The sequence below is a fragment of the Bufo bufo genome, chromosome 7, assembly GCF_905171765.1.
Source record: "Bufo bufo chromosome 7, aBufBuf1.1, whole genome shotgun sequence".
Lineage (NCBI taxonomy): Eukaryota > Metazoa > Chordata > Amphibia > Anura > Bufonidae > Bufo > Bufo bufo.
In genome coordinates, this window is record NC_053395.1 from 23,345,562 (window position 1) to 23,371,557 (window position 25,996).

At 45.3% G+C, this 25,996-nt stretch overlaps 1 protein-coding gene across 1 annotated transcript in view; it reads left to right on the plus strand.

Moving 5' to 3' along the window:
• The window catches only part of LMF1 (lipase maturation factor 1), a 215,682-nt gene that overhangs the window by 1,063 nt on the left and 188,623 nt on the right, over positions 1–25,996 (plus strand). Inside the window, exon 2 of the mRNA XM_040439943.1 lies at positions 12,182–12,491. Coding sequence (XP_040295877.1) covers positions 12,298–12,491 — 194 coding nt within the window. The 5' untranslated portion in view covers positions 12,182–12,297. The remainder of the gene's footprint in view (positions 1–12,181; positions 12,492–25,996) is intronic.

Sequence of the window (25,996 nt, forward strand, 5' to 3'; positions counted from 1 at the left end):
GCAGATATATATATATATATATACCGTCCTATATACTGTGAGTGCACTGTATACAGATATATATACCGTCCTATATACTGTGAGTGCACTGTATGCCGATATATATACCGTCCTGTATACTGAGAGTGCACTGTATGCCGATATATATACCGTCCTGTATACAGATATATATATACCGTCCTATATACTGTGAGTGCACTGTATGCCGATATATATACCGTCCTGTATACTGTGAGTGCACTGTATGCAGATATATATACCGTCCTGTATACAGATATATATACCGCCCTGTATACAGATATATATATACCGTCCTATATACTGTGAGTGCACTGTATGCAGATATATATACCGTCCTGTATACTGTGAGTGCACTGTATGCAGATATACACTGCTCAAAAAAATAGGGAACACAAAAATAACACATCCTAGATCTAAATTAATTAAATATTCTTCTGAAATACTTTGTTCTTTACATAGTTGAATGTGCTGACAACAAAATCACACAAAAATTAAAAAATGGAAATCTAATTTTTCAACCCATGGAGGTCTGGATTTGGAGTCACACTCAAAATTAAAGTGGAAAAACACTCTACAGGCTGATCCAACTTTGATGTAATGTCCTTAAAACAAGTCAAAATGAGGCTCAGTAGTGTGTGTGGCCTCCACGTGCCTGTATGACCTCCCTACAACGCCTGTGCATGCTCCTGATGAGGTGGCGGACGGTCCTCCTGAGGGATCTCCTCCCAGACCTGGACTAAAGCATCTGCCAGCTCCTGGACAGTCTGTGGTGCAACGTGACGTTGGTGGATAGAGCGAGACATGATGTCCCAGATGTGCTCAATTGGATTCAGGTCTGGGGAACGGGCGGGCCAGTCCATAGCATCAATGCCTTCGTCTTGCAGGAACTGCTGACACACTCCAGCCACATGAGGTCTAGCATTGTCTTGCATTAGGAGGAACCCAGGGCCAACCGCACCAGCATATGGTCTCACAAGGGGTCTGAGGATCTCATCTCGGTACCTAATGGCAGTCAGGCTACCTCTGGCGAGCACATGGAGGGCTGTGCGGCCCTCCAAAGAAATGCAACCCCACACCATTACTGACCCAATGCCAAACCGGTCATGCTGGAGGATGTTGCAGGCAGCAGAACGTTCTCCACGGCGTCTCAAGACTCTGTCACGGTCTGTCACATGTGCTCAGTGTGAACCTGCTTTCATCTGTGAAGAGCACAGGGCGCCAGTGGCGAATTTGCCAATCTTGGTGTTCTCTGGCAAATGCCAAACGTCCTGCACAGTGTTGGGCTGTAAGCACAACCCCCACCTGTGGACGTCGGGCCCTCAATATCACCCTCATGGAGTCTGTTTCTGACCGTTTGAGCAGACACAATGCACATTGTGGCCTGCTGGAGGTCATTTTGGCAGGGCTCTGGCAGTGCTCCTCCTGTTCCTCCTTACACAAAGGCGGAGGTAGCGGTCCTGCTGCTGGGTTGTTGCCCTCCTACGGCCTCCTCCACGTCTCCTGATGTACTGGCCTGTCTCCTGGTAGCGCCTCCAATGCTCTGGACACTACGCTGGCAGACACAGCAAACCTTCTTGCCACAGCTCACATTGATGTGCCATCCTGGATAAGCTGCACTACCTGAGCCACTTGTGTGGGTTGTAGACTCCGTCTCATGCTACCACTAGAGTGAAAGCACCGCCAGCATTCAAAAGTGACCAAAACATCAGCCAGGAAGCATAGGAACTGAGAAGTGGTCTGTGGTCACCACCTGCAGAACCACTCCTTATTGGGGGTGTCCTTGCTAATTGCCTATAATTTCCACCTGTTGTCTATCCCATTTGCACAACAGCATGTGAAATTGATTGTCACTCAGTGTTGCTTCCTAAGTGGACAGTTTGATTTCACAGAAGTGTGATTGACTTGGAGTTACATTGTGTTGTTTAAGTGTTCCCTTTATTTTTTTGAGCAGTGTATATGTACAGTCGTGGCCAAAAGTTTTGAGAATGACACAAATATTAGTTTTCACAAAGTTTGCTGCTAAACTGCTTTTAGATCTTTGTTTCAGTTGGTTTCTGTGATGTAGTGAAATATAATTACACGCACTTCATACGTTTCAAAGGCTTTTATCGACAATTACATGACATTTATGCAAAGAGTCAGTATTTGCAGTGTTGGCCCTTCTTTTTCAGGACCTCTGCAATCCGACTGGGCATGCTCTCAATCAACTTCTGGGCCAATTCCTGACTGATAGCAACCCATTGTTTCATAATCACTTCTTGGAGTTTGTCAGAATTAGTGGGTTTTTGTTTGTCCACCCGCCTCTTGAGGATTGACCACAAGTTCTCAATGGGATTAAGATCTGGGGAGTTTCCAGGTCATGGACCCCAAAATGTCAACGTTTTGGTCCCCGAGCCACTTAGTTATCACTTTTGCCTTATGGCACGGTGCTCCATCGTGCTGGAAAATGCATTGTTCTTCACCAAACTGTTGTTGGATTGTTGGAAGAAGTTGCTGTTGGAGGGTGTTTTGGTGCCATTCTTTATTCATGGCTGTGTTTTTGGGCAAAATTGTGAGTGAGCCCACTCCCTTGGATGAGAAGCCACCCCACACATGAATGGTCTCAGGATGCTTTACTGTTGGCATGACACAGGACTGATGGTAGCGCCCACCTTTTCTTCTCCGGACAAGCCTTTTTCCAGATGCCCCAAACAATCGGAAAGAGGCTTCATCGGAGATATGACTTTGCCCCAGTCCTCAGCAGTCCATTCACCATACTTTCTGCAGAAGATCAATCTGTCCCTGATGTTTTTTTTGGAGAGAAGTGGCTTCTTTGCTGCCCTTCTTGACACCAGGCCATCTTCCAAAAGTCTTGGCCTCACTGTGCGTGCAGATGCGCTCACACCTGCCCTGCTGCCATTCCTGAGCAAGCTCTGCACTGGTGGCACTCCGATCCCGCAGCTGAATCTCTCTTTAGGAGACGATCCTGGCGCTTGCTGGATTTTCTTGGACGCCCTGAAGCCTTCTTAACAAGAATTGAACCTCTTTCCTTGAAGTTCTTGATGATCCTATAAATTGTTGATTGAGGTGCAATCTTAGTAGCCACAATATCCTTGCCTGTGAAGCCATTTTTATGCAACGCAATGATGGCTGCACGCGGTTCTTTGCAGGTCACCATGGTTAACAATGGAAGAACAATGATTTCAAGCATCACCCTCCTTTTAACATGGCAAGTCTGCCATTTTAACCCAATCAGCCTGACATAATGATCTCCAGCCTTGTGCTCGTCAACATTCTCACCTGAGTTAACAAGACGATTACTGAAATGATCTCAGCAGGTCCTTTAATGACAGCAATGAAATGCAGTGGAAAGTTTTTTTGGGGATTAAGTTAATTTTCATGGCAAAGAAGGACTATGCAATTCATCTGATCACTCTTCATAACATTCTGGAGTATATGCAAATTGCTATTATAAAAACTTAAGCAGCAACTTTTCAATTTCCAATATTTATGTAATTCTTAAAACTTTTGGCCACGACTGTATATATATATAATATATATATATATATATATATATATATAATATACAGTACAGACCAAAGTTTGGACACACCTTCTCATTCAATGAGTTTTCTTTATTTTCATGATATTACATTACAGTATATAGAACGGTATATATATCTGTATACAGTGCACTCAGTGTACAGGACGGTATATATATCTGTATACAGTGCACTCACAGTATATAGGATGGTTATATATATATATATATATATATACAGTACAGACCAAAAGTCTGGACACACCTTCTCATTCAAGAGTTTTCTTTATTTTCATGACTATGAAAATTGTAGATTCACACTGAAGGCATCAAAACTATGAATTAACACATGTGGAATTATATACATAACAAACAAGTGTGAAACAACTGAAAATATGTCATATTCTAGGTTCTTCAAAGTAGCCACCTTTTGCTTTGATTACGGCTTTGCACACTCTTGGCATTCTCTTGATGAGCTTCAAGGGGTAGTCCCCTGAAATGGTCTTCACTTCACAGGTGTGCCCTGTCAGGTTTAATAAGTGGGATTTCTTGCCTTATAAATGGGGTTGGGACCATCAGTTGCGTTGAGGAGAAGTCAGGTGGACACACAGCTGATAGTCCTACTGAATAGACTGTTAGAATTTGTATATGGCAAGAAAAAAGCAGCTAAGTAAAGAAAAACGAGTGGCCATCATTACTTTAAGAAATGAAAGTCAGTCAGTCGAAAAATTGGGAAAACTTTGAAAGTAAGGGCTATTTGACCATGAAGGAGAGTGATGGGGTGCTGCGCCAGATGACCTGGCCTCCACAGTCACCGGACCTGAACCCAATCGAGATGGTTTGCGGTGAGCTGGACCGCAGAGTGAAGGCAAAAGGGCCATCAAGTGTTAAGCATCTCTGGGAACTCCTTCAAGACTGTTGGAAGACCATTTCAGGGGACTACCTCTTGAAGCTCATCAAGAGAATGCCAAGAGTGTGCAAAGCAGTAATCAAAGCAAAAGGTGGCTACTTTGAAGAACCTAGAATATGACATATTTTCAGTTGTTTCACACTTGTTTGTTATGTATATAATTCCACATGTGTTAATTCATAGTTTTGATGCCTTCATAGTCATGAAAATAAAGAAAACTCTTTGAATGAGAAGGTGTGTCCAAACTTTTGGTCTGTACTGTGTATATATATAACCATCCTATATACTGTGAGTGCACTGTATACAGATATATATACCGTCCTGTACACTGAGTGCACTGTATACAGATATATATACAGTTCTATATACTATGAGTGCACTGTATATAGAAATATACTGTTCCCGTTCCATTGTGCTGCAGTGGTCCGCCGTACTGGGAAAGCTCCCCGCATATGTCAGATGTATCTGAGGGCCTCCATTTAACCTGCCCCCCCCCCCCCCCCCGGCCTCCGCTGGGCTGATATATATCGCTGTACCTGCTATTCCCTACAGATGCCGCGTGTTATATCTATTATATCTATATATATATATATATATATATATATATATATATATATATATATATATATATTATTATATTTTTTTTTACATAGGAGCCAATAGAGGACGTATAGCGCTGCCTATAGAGTCGCCTGTGTCAGAGCAGTCGGATACATCAGATTACCCCTCGCTGTACACCACACGTACACTGCAGTATGAGTGCACCCTTCCCTGTATATGGCGCTTTTCCAGCACCAACATTCCAGACAATGCCGTTTTCCGGGCTCCCGGTGTGTCCCGTGTTATGGCCCCCGAGGGCCCGCTCAGGGTTGTGTTTGTTACACATAATTTTATTTTTTTCTCTAATGAGAACCATTTTCCTAGCAGCGAGTCGGATGACCGGTGGATTAGACGAGCGCCGCATCTCTTGGCGGAGGCCATGATTGCAGCGGAACATTCCTGATAACCCCGGCCAGCTCCGCGCCGTGATGTTTACTTGGCAGATGTCCCCCCCGCTCGACTGTGGACGTTGGTTTCATTAAGGAGCCTTAAACTGGCAATGTATCGTAAGCAAGCCCGACCTCACATGATGCATTCCTGGCCCAATGCCCCCCCCCCCCTTCCTTGGTAGTTTTTTCGGATAGTAGGGGGACACATGGGGTCGCGTAGTGTCGTCGTTCGGTTGTGAGTAGAGATTAGCAAACCATTTTACCAGTCTGTACATTATAATGGCTCTCAGGCCTGGCTAATCCATTTGGCAAACAGGCTGGCGAGTCGACTCTCGATAAATTGAAGACTCTGATTGGCTCATTGGCTCTAGCCATGGTGAATGGCAGACGGTATACGCCATGTTTTCCGTACAGATCCCATGCTCCTAAAATTTTCTCTAGTTGCCCATAAATCTAAGGCTTGGGCGACGCGGTGACTTCAGGCGAGATAATGCACGGTCAAAGATTGCAGCATGATGAAAGCGAATGAGGTCGCGTTGCGATTTACACACTGCCACGACTGCTGGATCTGCCGGATTTCTGGCGAGTCGCAGTCGCGTTCATTGCCCTGTGATGTACAATTGCATAGCAGCGCTGCCATCTTTGCCCTCCGTTGAGAAAAAAGCAGCTCTCCTGACATGTCTGATTTAGTCACTGCTTGCATTAACCATTCCGGGGAAACTATTCTTATGACTCTATTATTCCTACTAGCAGTTTGCATTGAAGGTCCAGCTGGGTGTTACTGCAGGGGTGTTATTACATGGGTAATGGAAGTAGTTACTAAAACAGACATGTCAGAGGAGGTGAGAGCCGCTCTTTAAGGCTACATGCACATGACCGTGCCGTTTTTTGCGGTCCGCAAACCCGGATCCGCAAAAAACGGAAGCCGCCCGTGTGCCTTCCGCAATTTGCGGAACGGAACGGGCGGCCGTTGATATAACTGCCTATTCTTGTCCGTTTTGCGGACAAGAATAGGACATGTTATATTTTTTTTGTGGGGCCGTGAAACGGAGCAACGGATGCGGACAGCACACGGAGTGCTGTCCGCATCTTTTGCCTCCCCATTGAAGTGAATGGGTCCGCATTCGAGCCGCCAAAACGGCGGCTCGGATGTGGACCCAAACAACGGCCGTGTGCATGAGGCCTAAAGCTGTAGCTTACTATCTGCCATTTTAGTGTAACTTTGAGGGGTTTTCATACAAAGGACAATATTTGTGTACTTTTCCTTTAAGAAAATATCAACAGATGTGCTGATTTCGTCAAGGGCGCTAATACTTTAGCAGTTCTCCTGTAAATGTTGTCATCCGTCTGAACCCGACTCTGCTCCCGTCAAGCAGCAGGACTTAACACAGCTGTAGTTTTGTGACTCGGGGCCCCTGGTTTTAGGCGTTCACGTGGCGGTTGTGCGGAGTCCTCATGAGGCTCTTACACAGCAGAGGACACGCCGCTCTCCGCTCGTGTTTCAAATCTGGTGTAAAATTGGATATTTCTCTTCCACTCCAGCTGAGAACACCTTGAGATGGAAGCCGGGGGTGCAAGAAGGAATCCAAAAATGTTCCTTAAAGACATAGTCAGTCTAGCCGCCCGTGCGAGAATCCTGTTGATGCATTGCGGCATGTCTGATCCTCCCCTTCTTAAAGGGGTTGGTCCGTCTCAGACAACGAAGATAAGTGCTGCATATACCTCTGGCACCCGCTCCTATCTCCAGAACGGCCCCCCCCCCCGAAGTGAAGGAGCGTACACTGCGCATGCGCAGCGTGTTCTCCTCTCGCTTCTATGGGAGTTCCGAAAATAGCCAATCGCTGGCTCAGTCTCGTAGCAGTGGACGGGAGAACGCACTGCGCATGCGCGGCCACCGCTATGGCCCTGCGGAAATAGCCGAGCCGGCGTTTGCACAGTGCACGCTCATTTACTTCAAGGGCCAGTTCTGGAGATTCGAGCGGATCCCAGAGGTGGGACCTGCACCTATCTGCTATGTCTGAGATGGGAATATCCCTTTAAGGAGATGTCCGACAGTGGCTAACACCTCTCTCCTTATTGAGAACACATGCACGCACGGCCGGACCCAGCATGGCTGACTGCTGTCCAAAGGTAGATTACATCAAGCATGTCTCGGCAGCCGTTGGAGGGGTCTCAATATGATTGACAGGAGAGACCTACCTGGGGGACAGAAAGAGCAGCCCCATGTCAGATTCCAGACGGCTCCTTCCTGGCAGTAAATCTGAAGACACGAGACGTCTGCAGATTACGAGACACCATATAGGAGATCATTTTTGGCCTCATTGGGGGAGGGGGGGGGGGGGGTGCTGGTTCCCCATTATTTTCAGCGCCCTGTATACCGAGGCTTCGCTGCGCTCCCGAATTACCGCACGTTCCACTTTCAGACAGTACTGGCAATGCTGCGCTTCTGGAAAGGAAACCCTGAAGAATATGGATCCTGTAATAACTGCATGTAAAAATTCCTGGATGGCGGGGGGGGGCGGCGCCTGCGCGGTGTACATTATATCACACTGCGGCCTTGTGTGTTCACATCCGTCCCGCTGATCAGACCCTACGAATTAATATCATCCCCCCCCCCACCCCAACCCGCCACCGTCCTGTAATTGGCTGTGGTTTCGCGCTGCTCTTCAGAATTTTATTGAAATAACCGTGAAAATGATATTTTGTGAACGCTTATGTTCATAATTAAAGAATGAGTTTAAAAAAGAAAGAGACCCCCCGGTGTATATCCTGTCGGAGGACCGCCCCTTCCTCTCCGTCTTCAGTCTGTGAGCGTGGGTGGCATTTGGTGCATGTGTCAGCCTGGTACAGAGACTGGGCATGTTAAGGGGGTTGTCTGCCCAATCCTTGGCCTCAGCGGTCGCTGTTAGGAACCCAAGGGCGTCCAGTAACTGGAGTTGCGGCGCTGGGACAGTGGTGTTTATTTTGCCGCACATGACAGGCGGGATTTTATAACTGATTGACCCATCCTCTGGATAGGTGATCAGTATCTGATCGGTGAGGGTCTGACATCCGGGACCCCCATGATCAGCTGTTTGAGAAGGCAGCGGTGCTCCTGTTAGCGCCTGCTCACCATACACAGCGCCGTACGTTGTATAGCGGCCGTGCTTGTACTCGCGCTCAGCCCATTCACTTCTATGGGGCTGAGCTGCGCCAAGCCGATGGCCTAGGAAAAGTTGTGAGAAGGCCGTGGCGCTCACAGGAGCACCGGTGCCTTCTCCAACAGCTGAATGGCGGTGGTCCCGGGTGTCAGACCCCTACTAATCAGATACTGATGACCTATCGTGAGGATTGGTCATCAGTATAAAAAATGTCGGCAATTCCCTGTAAGTCAGCTCTGAGGCTGGACCACCCCTAAAAAAAAAAAAAAAAATTTTTTTCTTGCAAATAGTCCTATTTAGAAATCTGCCGTTTTGTGTATACAGCTTCTGTGCGTCTCTGTGGTTACAGACTACAAGCTGATCCTGCTGTCGGGGTTTGTTTGTAGTCTGTAACCATGGAGACATGTGGGTCTGCTCAGGTGATGCCCGCTCAAAACGGTGGGAAGCTTCTTAATCAGAATTTTTTTAGATTCAAGATGCATGGGTGCAATAGAGAAATGGTTTCCAAGGGGGAACGGGTGAGAGAGTCAAATTTGTGCAACTATGTGGGCAGGGGTTGCAGTTTGCACCTGGGCATTGATACCTACCTGTAATAGCGGGGGGGGGGTTCTGGTAGAGATTTTGCATAAGGGCACAGGGACGGGTGTATGTTTCTGGAACTTGCTGGATGTGCTCCCATCAGGGAGATTCAGTGACTTCGGATCATCCATACTGTGCACAGTGCGCTGCTGCAGGAATAAAGCGCCATATGGTCACCAGGGATGTGCAGGTTTTTTATTTTTTTTCTATATATATATTTTTTTCGGGGTGACACTGATTTACGGTTTTTTCACCAGGATTGTGAAGACTTTGTTTTGTTTCATCTTGATTTTATTTTTTATGCTGATGTCGGTAGGGGTCACTTCTCCTGCCACCCTACTCATGGCACTCTATGGGACTGCGGTGATGCAGTGCTTGGCTTATGTTCTCTTATAGCCATGCTTGTGCCTTCACTTTGGGGGGGCCTGTGCTGAGATAGCAGGGGGGTCCCAGAGGTGAGACCTGCACTGACATTGATGGCAGGGGAACGGAGGGTGGCCACGCACAAGCTCTGTAGGCCTGCAGCATCGGGTGCACATATCGCCGTCGACTGGATATAATCCTATAGGGTTAATACGTTTTTCAGCGCCGTCACGTGACCCTCTTGTGCATTTAGCAGTTACGTCTTTGAATTCCCCTCGCGGCTTTCAGGAGAGATCTGGAGGAATGGCTTCGCCGTGCTGCCCGGTGCCGTCCTGTAACCGACCTCAGAAACCCCCCCCCCTCCCCTCCCCCTATAGACTGTAGATTTCATGTATAAAAAATTGACCTAGGAGCGTCTGTCCTGATCTACCACTTATGAATAGAATACTAGAACAGCAGTAAAGATTGACACGTAAGAACAGATTGCATTTAATGGGCTATGCAGAGGTAGATGTCACTTGTGGCACTGTAATGACTGCCGGCAGTGGTTGTCAACAGCATTATTTTTATTATAGTTATAACTTCCTATTTTACTTTGTGTTTCGGCACCATTTTCAAGATATCTGCTTGCTGTCAGTGAATGGAAGCAGGCATTATTTATATCCAGAGGCTGGCTTATTTATACCGAGCCAAAAACCAGTATCCAATCTAACAACGATCAGCATCCCATGCACAACGATGAGTGTGAATATACCTAATACTTCTCATAGCTGAGGTTCTGTTACAGTTGTATCCTGTCTCCTTAAAGGGGGTAGATTGGTGATGGCCTAAGAAGAGGCCTAAGCGCTCTCGGAGCCCCACGGCCTTCTTCAAACAGCTGATCGGCGGGGGGTTCCAGGTGTCGGACCCCCGCCAAACTGATACTGATGGCCTATCCTGAGGATCGGCTATCAATGCCAAATTCTCGGATAAACCCTTTTAACGTTCCCATCTGATACATTGTAGCAAAGGCAAGATTTACTATTGTATTTTGCACAAAAAAAAAAAAAGGATTTTTAGATCTGGATACATTTGTAACAAATCCTCAGCTGTGGGTCTGCATAGTTTTCAGCCTCTGAATTTAAACTGGATATATTCCCTTTCGCTGAGAGCAAGCAGTAGATCTTGACACCGGTGAGGAACTGGAAGACAAAGTCCTATTAGAAAGTCGCCGAGTAGGGTGGCTGCTGGCAATCGAAGAGTGAAAAATGAGTTAAATGCAGCCGATCGGAGCAGCGCTCTCTCACAAGGCTTCAGTCCCAGGCTCGTGTGCTGTAATTAAATCCCTCAGACAGACTACGCGCTTCCGTTTGGCGGCGGTGGGCAGCGTTTACGGGGAAGATAATGTTAGTCTGCTGCAGTGAAAATGGCTTTATTAGGAGGGGGCGGCGCTGGCGCGTTTTATGGCTCCTTCATGCCAGGCCTTACCCGGACGCCTCACCCTTCTGCGGGGACCTGCTGATGGTCCTCCGCACCGCTGCGCCCACACGAGGGGCAAGGTTCTGCAGCACCAGTTTGTGTTTTGGGGTAACGGGTGGGGTGGAGTGACAGAATCTATCGCTGGGGGACCCCCTTTATTTTGCATATGTTATTTTCTCTGCGCAGTGCACCATGGCGGCCAGGGCACGGATGGGGGCATGGAGCAGGGGGCGGTCCCACTTAGGACAAACCTAATAGATGCAATATTGTGAATTGTGAATAGAATGGTAGATATGCAGTAAGGACTGACATTTACGCAAATGTAACAGGCTTTCTTAAAAAATAAATAAATATTGCTTTCAATTTTGAACCCTTTAATAGGTGCAATATTATGAGCGAAATAGCAGCTTGGGAATAGAATTTTAGAATTGCAGTAAAGACTGACACAGAGGCAAATCAAGAGCGTATGTAATGACAGTTCCGGGTACCTGGAGATCTTCAGAAATAAAATAAAAAAAGTTTGGCTTTTACTTAAATTTTTCAGATCTTTTTAGTAGATGCAATATATTATATTGGAAAAGTAAGCATGGGAATAGAATTCTAAAAAAGTAATATGGACTGACACAGAGGCAAATCAAGAGTATGTAACAGCAGTCTGAAAAAGAAAAGATTGCTATCGTTTTTGAACCCACTAATAGATGCACTATTATGAATTACAGTTGTATTATGTGAATAGAATACCAGAATTGCAGTAAGGTCTGACACTGAGGCAAGTCAGTAGAGGATACAACAGCAGTCTGCATTTCTGGAGGCTTTAGAGATTAAAAAAAAAATTAACAATTATGTTTTTCATTTTTTAATCCTTTAATAGGTGCAATATTGTGAGCTTATATAGTAGCATGGGAATAGAATTTTAGAATTGCAGTAAGGACTGACACAGAGGAAAAATCAAGAGGGTATGTAAATGGCAGTCTGGTAACCTGCAGACCTTCCAAAATAAAATAAAAAATCATAAAGTTTCGCTGTTACGTAAATTTTTCAGCTCTTTAGTAGGTGCAATATAATCTTATAGAAATAGTAGCATGGGAATGAAATTCTAGAAATGCAGTAAGGACTGACACAGTGGTAAAACAATAGAGGATGCAACCTCTGTGTGCCTGTAGCCTCTATGTGTTCATGTCTCTCCCTCTTGCTTTTGTAGTTGTGGCATTTCTCGTGGCCCTCCACCAGAACAAGCAGCTGATCGGGGAGCGGGGGTTACTGCCATGCAGGCTGCACCTCCAGAACATCAAGCAGTACTTCGGGGGCAAGGTTGGCATGGAAGCCGTCAGCCACGCGCCCACCCTTCTCTGGGTGCTAGACTGGTCGACCATGGACACCCACCTGGATAACATCGCCCTCCTTGGCCTTGTGATCTCAGCTTCCATTCTGATAACCGGATGTGCCAACATGATCATGATGGGCACGCTGTGGATCCTGTACCACTCTATAGTGAGCGTGGGCCAGCTATGGTAAGTGCCCGCCGATCCGCCACACCACAGGGGGGGAGCGCCACATGCATATACAGAGGACACAGTGACTGCACCAGCAGAATAGTGAGTGCAGCTCTGGAGTATAATACAGGATGTGACTCAGGATCAGTACAGGATAAGTAATGTATGTACACATTGACTCCACCAGCAGAACAGTGAGTGCAGCTCTGGAGTATAATACAGGATGTAACTCAGGATCAGTACAGGATAAGTAATGTAATGTATGTATACAGTGACTGCACCAGCAGAATAGTGAGTGCAGCTCTGGAGTATAATACAGGATGTAACTCAGGATCAGTACAGGATAAGTAATGTATGTACACAGTGACTCCACCAGCAGAATACTGAGTGCAGCTCTGGAGTATAATACAGGATGTGACTCAGGATCAGTACAGGATAAGTAATGTATGTACACAGTGACTGCACCAGCAGAATAGTGAGTGCAGCTCTGGAGTATAATACAGGATGTGACTCAGGATCAGTACAGGATAAGTAATGTAATGTACACAGTGACTGCACCAGCAGAATAGTGAGTGCAGCTCTGGAGTATAATACAGGATGTAACTCAGGATCAGTACAGGATAAGTAATGTAATGTATGTACACAGTGACTCCAACAGCTGAATAGTGAGTGCTGCTCTGGAGTATAATACAGGATGTAACTCAGAATCAGTACAGGATAAGTAATGTAATGTATGTACACAGTGACTCCACCAGCTGAATAGTGAGTGCAGCTCTGGAGTATAATACAGGATGTAACTCAGGATCAGTACAGGATAAGTAATGTAATGTATGTACACAGTGACTGCACCAGCAGAATACTGAATGCAGCTCTGGAGTATGATACAGGATGTAACTCAGGATCAGTACAGGATAAGTATTTATATCTAGGTATAAACTATAAGGTGATGTTCTATTGTGAACTTATCCTTTAAACGTAATTTTAATATAACTGGACAGCCCCTTTAAGAACTCTCTGGCTGCACCTGGAGGGGAGTATTAATTGCATGTACAGGCATTATCAGTTGCTGCTCCGTGCCACCAGCGGACCTGATTCCCAGACAGTATAGAGCTCGGGCCCATTGTGACAGGGCGTACATCAAACAGGAAATTCGATTTTTAGTTTTTTATATTAATGCCGAGAAGGAAACCCAGTAGAAGTCGTCTCATTGCTGGCGATCACTGGTGCATGCTCGCGCCTTTCATTACACCGTGGCCACGGGTCAGTGAGGAGGGAGGACATTATTATTGTGCAGGCACTGTGACTCGCGGCCCCATGATGGGCAGTTTTATCGGGTTGTGCACCGTACAGTCGGCACCGCTCCCATACCTGCTGACTGGCCCGTCACTGCGCCCACCTGCTCACAGGCCAGGCTTCAGATTGCGGCTGCTTCCACCTGGGCACGCTCGGCCGCTCACAGGTAAGATGTTTTCGAGCTCGCTCCTATTCTTTTCTAACATAGAGGGCTGTTTACTGGCAGAATGTGCACTGGCCCCTAGCCACCTGTCAGGGATCAGCTTTGATTTATGCCGAGCAGGGTGACGCCAAATGTTGTTTGTGCACAGCGTCAAGCTGAATAACGCCTACAGTACTGCTCATCCTGATCTTCCTGGTTACTATTTAAAGGATAACTGTTATATTTTGCCAGTTTATTAGAGCTAGGCATGTATACCTGAGTTAGTCTGTCAATGATTGCTAAAAGATCTGTAATTACCTTATAATAACAGCTTTCAATAATGTCCCTTTCCAGTGCTCCCTTAAAAGACCGTTGCTAGGGCTCATCTGTCTCCCAACTTAATGTAAACAGAAGACAGAGGGGCGGTCCTTCACACTGCATGCCTGCATTAGGCTTCAGAGTGAGGAGGCGTGTCTCTCAGTAATCCAATCTGATTGGCTGGCAGGGAGCTGCTGGCTACAGAAAGTGTGTATGGGAAGTGAGGGAAAACAGTTTTGGCCTCAGAGAACTGGCAGAGGAGCCATCTTGAGAAGATCCTCATAATGTAGGATTCAAAACAGCCGTAACTAAGGGGAAAACTCAAGGAAAACGGTGGTAAGCGAAGAAACTAAAGATTGCTTTATGCATAATGCTGCTGCAGCAGTAACATGTGCTAAAATAGATTTTTTGATGAAAACATGACAGTTACCCTTTAACAGTAGTACTAAAACTGAGTAGTAAAGGGGTTCTCCCATCTGACATGGTGTCATTTTAGGATCGTTGGGTTTGACCTCTGATCCTGAAACTTAAGGGTCTCTGGTTTAGCACCATGTCTTCTTTCCTGCACAGGCTATGCAGGGAACTGCACCATTTGAACAGAGGCGGCTGTAGGTCTCTGCACAGCGGGGTGGCGGCGGGGGGGTGCCACGCCACGCCACGCCACGCCACGCCACGCCACTGTGCAGGGAAAGCAAAGATAAATCACAGCTGCATCTCTAGTATTTGAGGGAGTCCCGGAGGTCGACCCTAGGAGATCACTAGGTAGATTGAGAACAACCCTTTACAGGGGGTCCCCATGTTCTAAGCGTGACTTCAAATCCAATTCCCACACGTTTCCTATGCAGCATCCAAGAATGGGCAGCTTGTTGATTCCTCAAGAGCAGGAGCTCTTCCCTTCCCTTCCTTTTTTTTTTTTTTGAAGGGCATCTGTCAGCAGTTTTTTACCTAGGAAACTGGCTGGACCTGTTACATGTGCGCTTGGCAGCTAAAGGCATCTGTGTTGGTCCCATGTACATATGTGTCCGCAGTGCTGAGAAAAATGATGTTTTAATATATGCAAATGAGGCTCTAGGAGCAACAGGGGCGTTACCATTACACCTAGAGGCTCTGCTCTTTCTGCAACTGCTGCACCCTCTGCACTTTGATTGGCAGGTCCAGGCATGATGATGTTTCAAGAGGAGAGGGGACGGCAGTTACAGAGGGAGGAGGCTCTAGGTGTAAGGGCAACGCCCCCGTTGCTCCTAAAGGCTGATTTGCATTTATTAAAACATTATTTTTCTCAGCAATGCGGACACATATGAACATGGGACCAACACGGATGCCTTCAGCTGCCAACAGGTTAGCCAGTTTCATAGATACAAAGCTGCTGACAGGTGCCCTTTCACTTTGAATTTCTCAGCTTTTTCAAAATCTCTGCTTGCTGTCAATAGAAAGAGGAATCTTTCAGTTCCGAGACTAAAGCTCCGGGTTACATCTAGGCTGATTTATAGCCGTGTTATTTGCGACACGCATTTTGGCCTCTGGTCAGCTAGAGCAGCAGAGAAGAAATATATCTGTGTCACTATATAGATTTGTCTTTAAGAGTGGAAAGCTGGGTATTAACACCTGTGCGTCACCATTGCTCATCCTGAGCTTTCTGATTCACGGATGCAAAAACGCCAGCAAGCACTCCCTGTCGTTATCTGTAAATGCATCAGTCGCCCCCGACCGGCGTCTCTCACTGTCCACCTTGAAATTTTGATAAGTATACGCACCCTACTGTCCGGTATTCCCAGGACATCCATATACATGGAGCATGAGCGTATTTACAGGATACACACATACATAATAGATCGGCTGCAGACAGAACACACAGCGCCTCGTTGCTCGGTTAATTGCCCGTTCCTGCCTCCTGTCCCTTCTGTTTGGCCAGGAGAACAGAGTCGCCTTTGTCTTAAGTCTTGTTTTTCACAGACTGGGGATAGAAAACAAAAAGGGAAGCAGATTATCCGCGAGACTTTTAAAGTCAATGTACGCGGCTCATAGGGGGTCATCCTTCCTGCAAAGGAAGAAGCTTTGGGGAAACTTCCTGTGTCACTGGAGAGAGAAGGGGGGATCAGTTTCAAAGCCAAACTCACATGTCCCCTCTTCCTTCCAGAACGCGGGCGAATATGGTGCCAGCCGCATTGTTCCAGCAGCTGAAGGGTGCGCTGTTACCATGACTACCCGATGCATAATGATCAAATGAAATATATGGGACAGAAAGCTAAAATGCAGTTTATAGTCACAGAGACGTCTGAAGATCTGTATGGAACGTCTTCATCATAAGCTCCCTCAATGTTGTCTGTTGCATCTGCTCTTAGGACATCTCTGCTTTCACATACCGTATAGCATGTTGTTGAATTAGAGACAGAGCTCGTAATCTCTGTCTTCCCATAGCTCATTATCTGCCAGATCATTCTCATTCCCATGATATACCTCCAGCTCATTCTCATTACCTGGATGGATATTCAGATCCTACTCATTCCCTTTATGGGTCATTCTCTTGATGGACTTTCAGGTCATTTCATTTTCATTTCCTTGATGTTCTTTTATGTAATTCCCTTGATGGACTTTCAGGTCATTTTCACTCCCTTGATTGACCCTCGGGTCATTCTCACTCCATTGATGGATCTTCAGGTCATTCCCTTTCCCTCGGTGGGCCCTTTCCTTGATGGACTTTCATATCATCTTCATTCTCATTTCTTTGATGGACCTTCTGGCTATCTTCTTCATACCCTTGATGGACCTCCAGATTATTCACATTCCTTTGCTGGATGTTTGAGTCATTCTTATTCCTTTTGGCGCACACCATTAGATCACTCTCATTCTCTTGAGGAACCTCCAAGTTCTCTTCTTGTTCTTGTTGGGCCTTTATGGAGAACATTCTCATCCTTGCAATTGACGTGTGATAATCCAGGACCTGCCAATCAGTTAGGTCACTGATTTCTAGGCTTATGATGAATAACAACTACACCCGAATACCGGAGGGTTGTCAGGCAGCATTTCCCTAGCAACCTGTCTAAGAGTACTCAGACCATCACCTCAAGACTGAGGCCAATGATGGGGCAATGAGGCTTCGCAATACTCAGACTAGCCTTTTCCTTATCATTTTATTTGGTATATTGATCAGTTTTGTTTCTTCTTTTTGTAAAAACCCATTTATGTGATGAATCACTTTAAATCTTCTTTCAGTCAGACAAGTGTGCTGCGTTCTGTAATGATCCCCGGTGTCTCTGGATTTCCAGCATCAGCACAATGTTCCTCCCCCGGGAATAAAGTGAATGAAGAAGCACTGCTTGCCACTCACATCTTGCATAACTTGACAAAAACCAATTTCCACAATGAAAACCATTGGCCGTGGGCCATTTTTTAGAGATAACCAAATCAGGCACCAGTCCCCCTCGCAGAGTCCTGGAGAAATGGGCCAAAGATCCTGGCAATGAATAGGATTTAATGAGATAATTCACTTTGCGTTTCTCTTCCTTGCCTGGGAAAGTTTCGTAGTTTTTATGCTTTTCCTGTCCAGTGTCCAGTCCTCTAACTCCGGGGTCGTCACCTCTGTGTCTGTCACGGCCGATCCATGAAATGTCATTATCGTGGGGGTTATGTAACAGCATTCTGGACTACTTGAGAAACAATGGGTGGAGTACTCCTTCTGCCACCACATTAGCGCTGTGACATTGAAGCCTCCATACTCAATCTGGTCATAGACCTCAGATTTTTGTTGGCTTATGTGGCTGGTTTTGCTGATAAGTGTAGGGTCTGTTAGACTGTCCACCATGGGCTGTTGTCAGGAGAAACAAAAATGGAATTCTCTTGTGTCATCTGTTTTTCTATTTGGAAAAATCTGATTGATAAAGAAAAATCTGATGAATAAAGAAAAATCTAATTAATAAAGAAAAATCTGATTTAAAAAAATCAGATGAATGAAGAAAAATCTAATTTAAAAATCTGATTAACAAAGGAAAATCTAATTAATAAAGAAAAATCTGATTAATAAAGAAAACTTTAATTAATAAAGCAAGGCTAGGTTAGGATAGCATGTCCAAACTGTTGCCATGCTGCTACTGATGGCAGTATAGGGACAAAGACAAGTCATATCTTAGTCTAGTTGCTAGGGATGTGCTGCCTAACAACCGCACTCTCTTCACTAAGATTGTCAGGCAGTACTTCCTTAGTGGCATACCGCACCTAACGGGTCCCCCAAAGTGAATGAGGATGCACCACACAAGCGCGACCACCCTCCATGGTCAAGTCAAGCCCTCACGACTGCCATCACAATACCCATAGCGCTCGTCATTTTTTTTTTTTTCTTTTCTTTTCTTCAACAGACCATTTGTACATGCAAATGTATTGTTCAGTCCTCTGTTCCTGTTCTGTTTGCAGTCATGTCAGTCTTCACTGTCATTCTGGAGTTCTATTCATGACATAGAGAGCAGAGTATGAACAGTTACAGATCCAGCTCAGTTATATCAGTGTTTTACAGATAAAGGGACACTTATAAGATGAGATTAATGCATCGCTGTACTGAGCGGTAATAGCGGAGGCGGCGCTGTATTTAAAGAAGATTACAATTGGAGCGTATGAAAGCTTCCCGCTCCAGTATTAACCTTAAGGTTTAACCATGACTTGTCTTGTCGCACCTCAAGGCGTCTTGTGATGGTAAGGAGTTACTCCAGGCCATTAACACTATTGAAAACTATTAAGGGGGTCTCCTAATTGAGTTCTCCTCCTCTAGTGGCCATCCTCGCATTACAGTGTCCACCATACAATACTACAATTTCCCAGCCAGCTGGAGTTCCCTCCATGGATTACAGATGATGATGGGGGTTCAGAAGCCGGATCCATACAGATCAGCCGTTCCTGGGGCAACTATCTACAGTGAGGAACAGAAGTATTTGAACACCCTGCGATTTTGCAAGTTCTCCCACTTAGAAATCATGGAGGGGTCTGAAATTCACATTGTAGGTGCATTCCCACTCTGAGAGACAGAATAAAAAAATGAAAAAATTCAGGAAATCACATTGTATGATTTTTAAAGAATTTATTTGTCTTGCACTGCTGAACATAAGTATTTGAACACCTGAGAAACAGCAAGAATTCTGGCTCTGAGACCTGTTACTGTGCCTTTAAAAGGTCCACTTCTACTCCACTCATTAATCTAACTTAGTAGCACCTGTCTGAGCTCTTTAAAGACCCCTGTCCACCCCATAGTCAGTCAGACGCCAACTACTACCATGGGCAAGACCAAAGAGCTGTCAAAAGACACCAGAGACAAAATTGTGGACCTCCACAAGGCTGGAAAGGGCTACAGGCAATTGGCAAGCAGCTTGGTGAAAATAGATCAACTGTTGGAGCATTGTTAGAAAATGGAAGAAAATCAGTGTTAATATTTGGTACAGAAGCCTTTGTTTGCAATTACAGAGGTCAAAACGTTTCCTGTAGTTCTTGACCAGGTTTGCACACACTGCTGCAGGGGTTTTGGCCCACTCCTCCACACAGATCTCCTCTAGATCTGTCAGATTTCGGGCTGTCGCTTGAGCAACACAGAGTTTCAGCTCTTTGGTCTTTGCCCATGGTAGTAGTTGGCGTCTGACTGACTATGGGGTGGACAGGGGTCTTTAAAGAGCTCAGACAGGTGCTACTAAGTTAGGATTAATGAGTGGCGTAGAGGTGGACTTTTTAAAGGCACAGTAACAGGTCTCAGAGCCAGAATTCTTGCATGTTTCTCAGGTGTTCAAATACTTATGTTCAGCAGTTTAAGACAAATACATTCTTTAAAAAAATCCATGCAATGGTATTTCCTGATTATTATTTTATTTTTTTATTCTGTCTCTCAAAGTGGGAATGCACCAACAATGTGAATTTCAGACCCCTCCATGATTTCTAAGTGGGGAGAACTTACAAAATCCAGGGTGTTTCAAATACTTCTGTTCCTCACTGTATATAGAGAATGGGTTGTCTTCATGACGTGACCCCCTTTAAGCACATGACCACCTCGGGACTGTACCGGTCAATACAATTCCCAATGCAGCTCAGTGGTTAATTAGAGAGGGACCCCAAATGAGTTTTCTCCTGCATTAAGCCGAGCAGTGAGCCACACTTGTCCTGAAAGACTGCAGATGCCCTTGCATTAACTGGACGTCCATTGGGTGGGCACTCCAACCATGAGCTAAGCCGGCTTCAGCGGGATCGGACGACCCTCCCCCTGGTGGCACTTCAAAGTTTGATATGGACTGGGCTGTCAGATTTTGGCATTCCCCATTCTTTGTTTTGGGGGAGATAGCAGTTGTCTGACAGAGGCTTGCTCTCCCTATCGACAACATTTGAATGCTCGGCCGAGTATGCATGTGTGTAGGTGCCCAGAGAGATTGCTGATGGCCAAACAATCCAGGTATCTTGTGTATATTGCTCCAGACTCCGGTGGACTTCATGTAAAGCATGTACATTTGACATCCCCTTTAAGCACAGCCGCTCTATAGCTAAGACGTGCCAACTGGTCTCCATATTCCTGAGCCTGAACGACTGAGATCCTTCACCCCCCCCCCCTCTCAGTGAGTGGTGTCCCACGCTGTACTCTCAGGGGTTAATCCCGACTCTTGTAATTGCAGGAACGAGTGTCCCAGATCTCAGACTTCCACAACCACAATAAAGTGAATCCAGAAACCAGACAAGTTTCATTTACTACCATTCTGTGTTCGCTTCCTTCCCCCTCTAAAACCACGTTGGGTCTGCCCGGCCTTGGCAGCAACGGGAAACAGCTGTGTGAGATTGACGCTGCTTCGCGCCACACACGTCTCTGGAAGCCCGGGACTGAATTATGGACGTGAAGCGCTGCCTGATACCGCCACTAGATGCAGAGGTCAGACCTAGTAAATCCTCCTCATCATCACCTAATGACATGGCGCTATATGGTCACATGTCCACGTCCGGGAGCGCCGCACTCACCAGGATCGGGTTTTATTAAAGGGGTGATCCCACGACTAATGTAAAATATGAAAATCAGACATCATATAGGACATGACATTCTCTTTCTAAAAAAGCTAGAACCAGCCCTGTACCTGACATGGATCCAGAGATCTCCACAATTCATTGATCTGCTAGATTTATATCAAGGTTACAGCTAAGGGGGCGTGTCTCGGCTCTCCCTATCACAGCTCAGGAGGCGTGTCTCGGCTCTCCCTATCACAGCTCAGGGGGGCGTGTCTCGGCTCTCCCTATCACAGCTCAGGAGGCGTGTCTCGGCTCTCCCTATCACAGCTCAGGAGGCGTGTCTCGGCTCTCCCTATCACAGCTCAGGAGGCGTGTCTCGGCTCTCCCTATCACAGCTCAGGAGGCGTGTCTCGGCTCTCCCTATCACAGCTCAGGAGGCGTGTCTCGGCTCTCCCTATCACAGCTCAGGAGGCGTGTCTCGGCTCTCCCTATCACAGCTCAGGAGGCAGTGAAAGGATGAAACTGAGCATGTGCGACCACCTCAGTGAGAAGGACAAAGAAATAAAAAAAACAAACAGCAGGTGGCGCCATACACATACATTTCATAGAATAACTCGGTGGCTATACTACATTTTTAATTACATGCAAATAGAAAAGTATTCAGGTCCAGGTGCTGGTTTATAAAATGTAGAATATTTTTTGTGGGACAACCCCTTTAAAGGCAACGGTGTCCGGGATCCACAGAACATCATCTATCTATCTATCTATCTATCTATCTATCTATCTATCTATCTATCTATCTATCTATCTCTTTATCTATTTCTCTCATATCTCGCTACCCTCATATCTATCTATCTACAGTGAATATAAAAAGTCTACACACCCCTGTTAAAATGTCAGGTTTCTGTGATGTAAAAAAATGAGACAAAGATAAATCATTTCAGAACTTTTTCCACCTTTAATGTGACCTATAAACTGTACAACTCAATTGAAAAACAAACTGAAATCTTTTAGGTGGTGGGAAGAAAACAAAAAAATAAATAAAAAATATGTGGTTGCATAAGTGTGCACACCCTCTTATAACTGGGCATGTAGCTGTGTTCAGAATTAAGCAATCACATTCACAATCCTGTTAAATAGGAGTCAGCATACACCGGCCATCATGTAAAGTGCCTCTGATTAACCCCAAATAAAGTTCCGCTGCTCTAGTTGGTCTTTCCTTAAATGTTCTCAGTCGCATCCTACAGCAGAAGCCATGGTCCACAGAGAGCTTCCAAAGCATCAGAGGGATCTCATTGTTAGAAGGGATCAGTCAGGAGAAGGGTACAAAAGAATTTCCAAGGCATTAGATAGACCATGGAACACAGTGAAGACCGTCATCATCAAGTGGAGAAAATATGGCACAACAGTGACATCACCAAGAACTGGACGTCCCTCCAAAATTTATGAAAAGATGAGAAGAAAACTGGTCTGGGAGGCGACCAAGAGGCCTACAGCAACATTAAAGGAGCTGCGGGAATATCTGGCAAGTACTGGCTGTGTGGTACATGTGACAACAATCTCCCGTATTCTTCATATGTCTTGGCTATGGGGTAGAGGGGCAAGACGAAAGCCTTTTCTTACAAAGAAAAACATCCAAGCCAGGCTACATTTTGCAAAAACACATCTGAAGTCTCCCAAAAGCATGTGGGAAAAGGTGTTCTGGTCTGATGAAACCAAGGTTGAACTTTTTGGCCATAATTCCAAAAGACATGTTTGGCGCAAAAACAACACTGCACATCACCAAAAGAACACCATCCCCACAGTGAAGCCTGGTGGTGGCAGCATCATGCCAAGGGGCTGTTTATCTTCAGATGGAACTGGGGGCCTTAGTTAGCTAGAGGGAATTATGAACAGTTCCAAATACCAGTCAATATTGGCCCAAAACCTTCAGGCTTCTGCCAGAAGAGCTGAACATGAAGAGGAACTTCATCTTTCAGCATGACATACGACCCAAAGCATACATTCCAAATCAACCAAGGAATGGCTTCACCAGAAGAAGATGAAAGTTTTGGAATGGCCCAGCCAGAGCCTAGACCTGAATCCGATTGACAATCTGTGGGGGTGATCTGAAGAGGGCTGTGTCCAGGAGATGTCCTCACAATCTGACAGATTTGGAGTGTTTCTGCAAAGAAGAGTGGGCAAATCTTGCCAAGTCAAAATGTGCCATGCTGATAGACTCCTACCCAAAAAGACTGAGTGCTGTAATAAAATCAAAAGGTGCTTCAACAAAGTATTAATTTAAGGGTGTGAACACTTATGCAACCATATTATTTTATTTTTTATTTTTTTTTGTTTTCTTCCCTCCACCTAAAAGATTTCAGTTTGTTTTTCAAATGAGTTGTGCAGTTTATAGGTCACATTAAAGGTGGAAAAAGTTCTGAAATGATTTATCTTTGTCTCATTTTTTTTACAGCACAGAAACCTGACATTTTAACAGGGGTGTGTAGACTTTTTATATCCACTGTTTCTATCTATTCAATGCTCGGAGTGGGTAATATAAAGGAAGGACTCTTGCTGGATCCTCTTCTGCTCGTGTGAATCCCGCTGTAATGTGACCCCCTTACAAGGACTGCTGATCGGGGCATTGTGTATGGGGTTGTCTATGGCTGAGCAGCACGCTCAATGCCAGGCTGGGGGTGGTAAAGCACACATTGGTTTTTGAAGCAGTGGAAGTATTTCTATAGAGTAATGGATCACTATTGGGCATCATGAAATATGAACATCCCTTTCAATGGGTCTCCTGCAGACTGGGTTCTTGCTGGGGGTCCCATCCGGACCCCCCTCACTCCCTCTGTCAGAAGTAAGGTGCTGTGTCTCATTCTAGTCGGTGGGCCATCCATTAAATGTGTGCAGTGGGTCCTCAAGGACAAGGGCCACTCTTTGCGGTAGTTTTGTACTGGGGCTAATAGAAGGGGGTACTAATTAGGGACCCCCCGAACTGCCCCGTATGAGGAATCTTAACAATCTGCTTTCATTGGTCCAGTCCAACAGGCGCTGCAGTTTCCAGATGTAGGCACATGCTAGGATTTCCATATGGTTGGATGCCAGACTATTGGAAGTTTACAAGTCTTACATACCTAGGCCACTGACCGAGCCCCGGCTGCTCCAGCTTTTTGGCCCAGTTACCCCTCTATAAATCGTGCTGGTTTTCTCAGACACTTTAATGTGTTGGAGTGATTTAGATAATAACAGTGATTAGTGTAAAGTCGTAGAACAGACCGGCCTGTAAAAGTGCAGACCCTGTGATTTGTCTGACCGGCCCCCGTTACTCTCATAGCGCCCCGGGTAATAGTCTGTAGAAAAAATGAAAGCCGAACATCCAATTTTCATATATGAAAGAAGTTTCCCCGCAATTAGTGAAAAAGTTTCTACTATAAACCTAAACTCCAGGAAATCAAGTCCTTCTATAGAGTTCACAAGTCATCCAGGATGTCTGAGCTCTGTCTGCAGAAAGGGGAGCCGAGCGTGTGTGTCTGATAGATGGATATGAGAGAGAGATATTAGATGGGTGGATACGAGAGAGATCTGAGGTTATTACATATAAGATAGGTATGAGGTAGGTAGTCTTAGATATGAGTGAGATAGATAGACAGATAGATGTGAGACGTTGGATAGATATGAGATAGATAGATGGATAGATATGAGATAGATAGATAGATATGAGATACTTAGGAGGTAGATAGACAGATAGATGTGAGACATTGGATAGATATTAGATAGATAGATATGAGATAGATAGATGGATATGAGATAGATAGATGGATATGAGACAGATGGATGGATATGAGACAGACAGATAGATATGAGATAGATAGATGGATATGAGACAGATGGATGGATATGAGACAGATAGATGGATATGAGACAGATATGAGATAGATATTAGATGGATGGATACGAGAGAGATCTCAGGTTATTACATATAAGATAGATATGAGGTAGGTAGATAGTCTTAGATATGAGAGTGAGATAGACAGATAGATGTGAGACATTGGATAGATATTAGATAGATAGATGGATATGAGACAGATAGATGGATATGAGACAGACAGATGGATATGAGACAGACAGATGGATATGAGACAGATAGATGGATATGAGACAGACAGATGGATATGAGACAGACAGATGGATATGAGACAGATAGATAGATATGAGATACTTAGGAGGTAGATATATATAATGTCGACACATAAGGCTACTTTCACACTGGCGTTTTGGTTTCAGTTTGTGAGATCCGTTCAGGGCTCTCACAAGCGGTCCAAAACGGATCAGTTTTGCCCTAATGCATTCTGAATGGAGAAGGATCCGCTCAGAATGCATCAGTTTTTGCCTCCGTTCCGTCTCCATTCCGCTTTGGAGGTGGACACCGAAACGCTGCTTGAAACGTTTTGGTGTCCGTCTGACAAAACTGAGCCAAATGGATCTGTCCTGATACACAATGTAAGTCAATGGGGACAGATCCGTTTTCACTGACACAATATGGCGCAATAGAAAACTGATCCGTCCCCCATTGACTTTCAATGGTGTTCAAGACGGATCCGTCAGGGCTGCAGAAGACGTAATACAACCGGATTGCATGCGTTTGTATTATTGTAACTGAAGCGTTTTTGCAGATCCATGACGGATCCGCAAAAAACGCGAGTGTGAAAGTAGCCTTAGATAGATAAATAGATATAGCTGAGATAGATGGATATTAGATGGACATATATGATGTCGACACAGATGGATGAATAGATATGAGAGCTAGAATTTATTTTGGTGGAGGGTTACT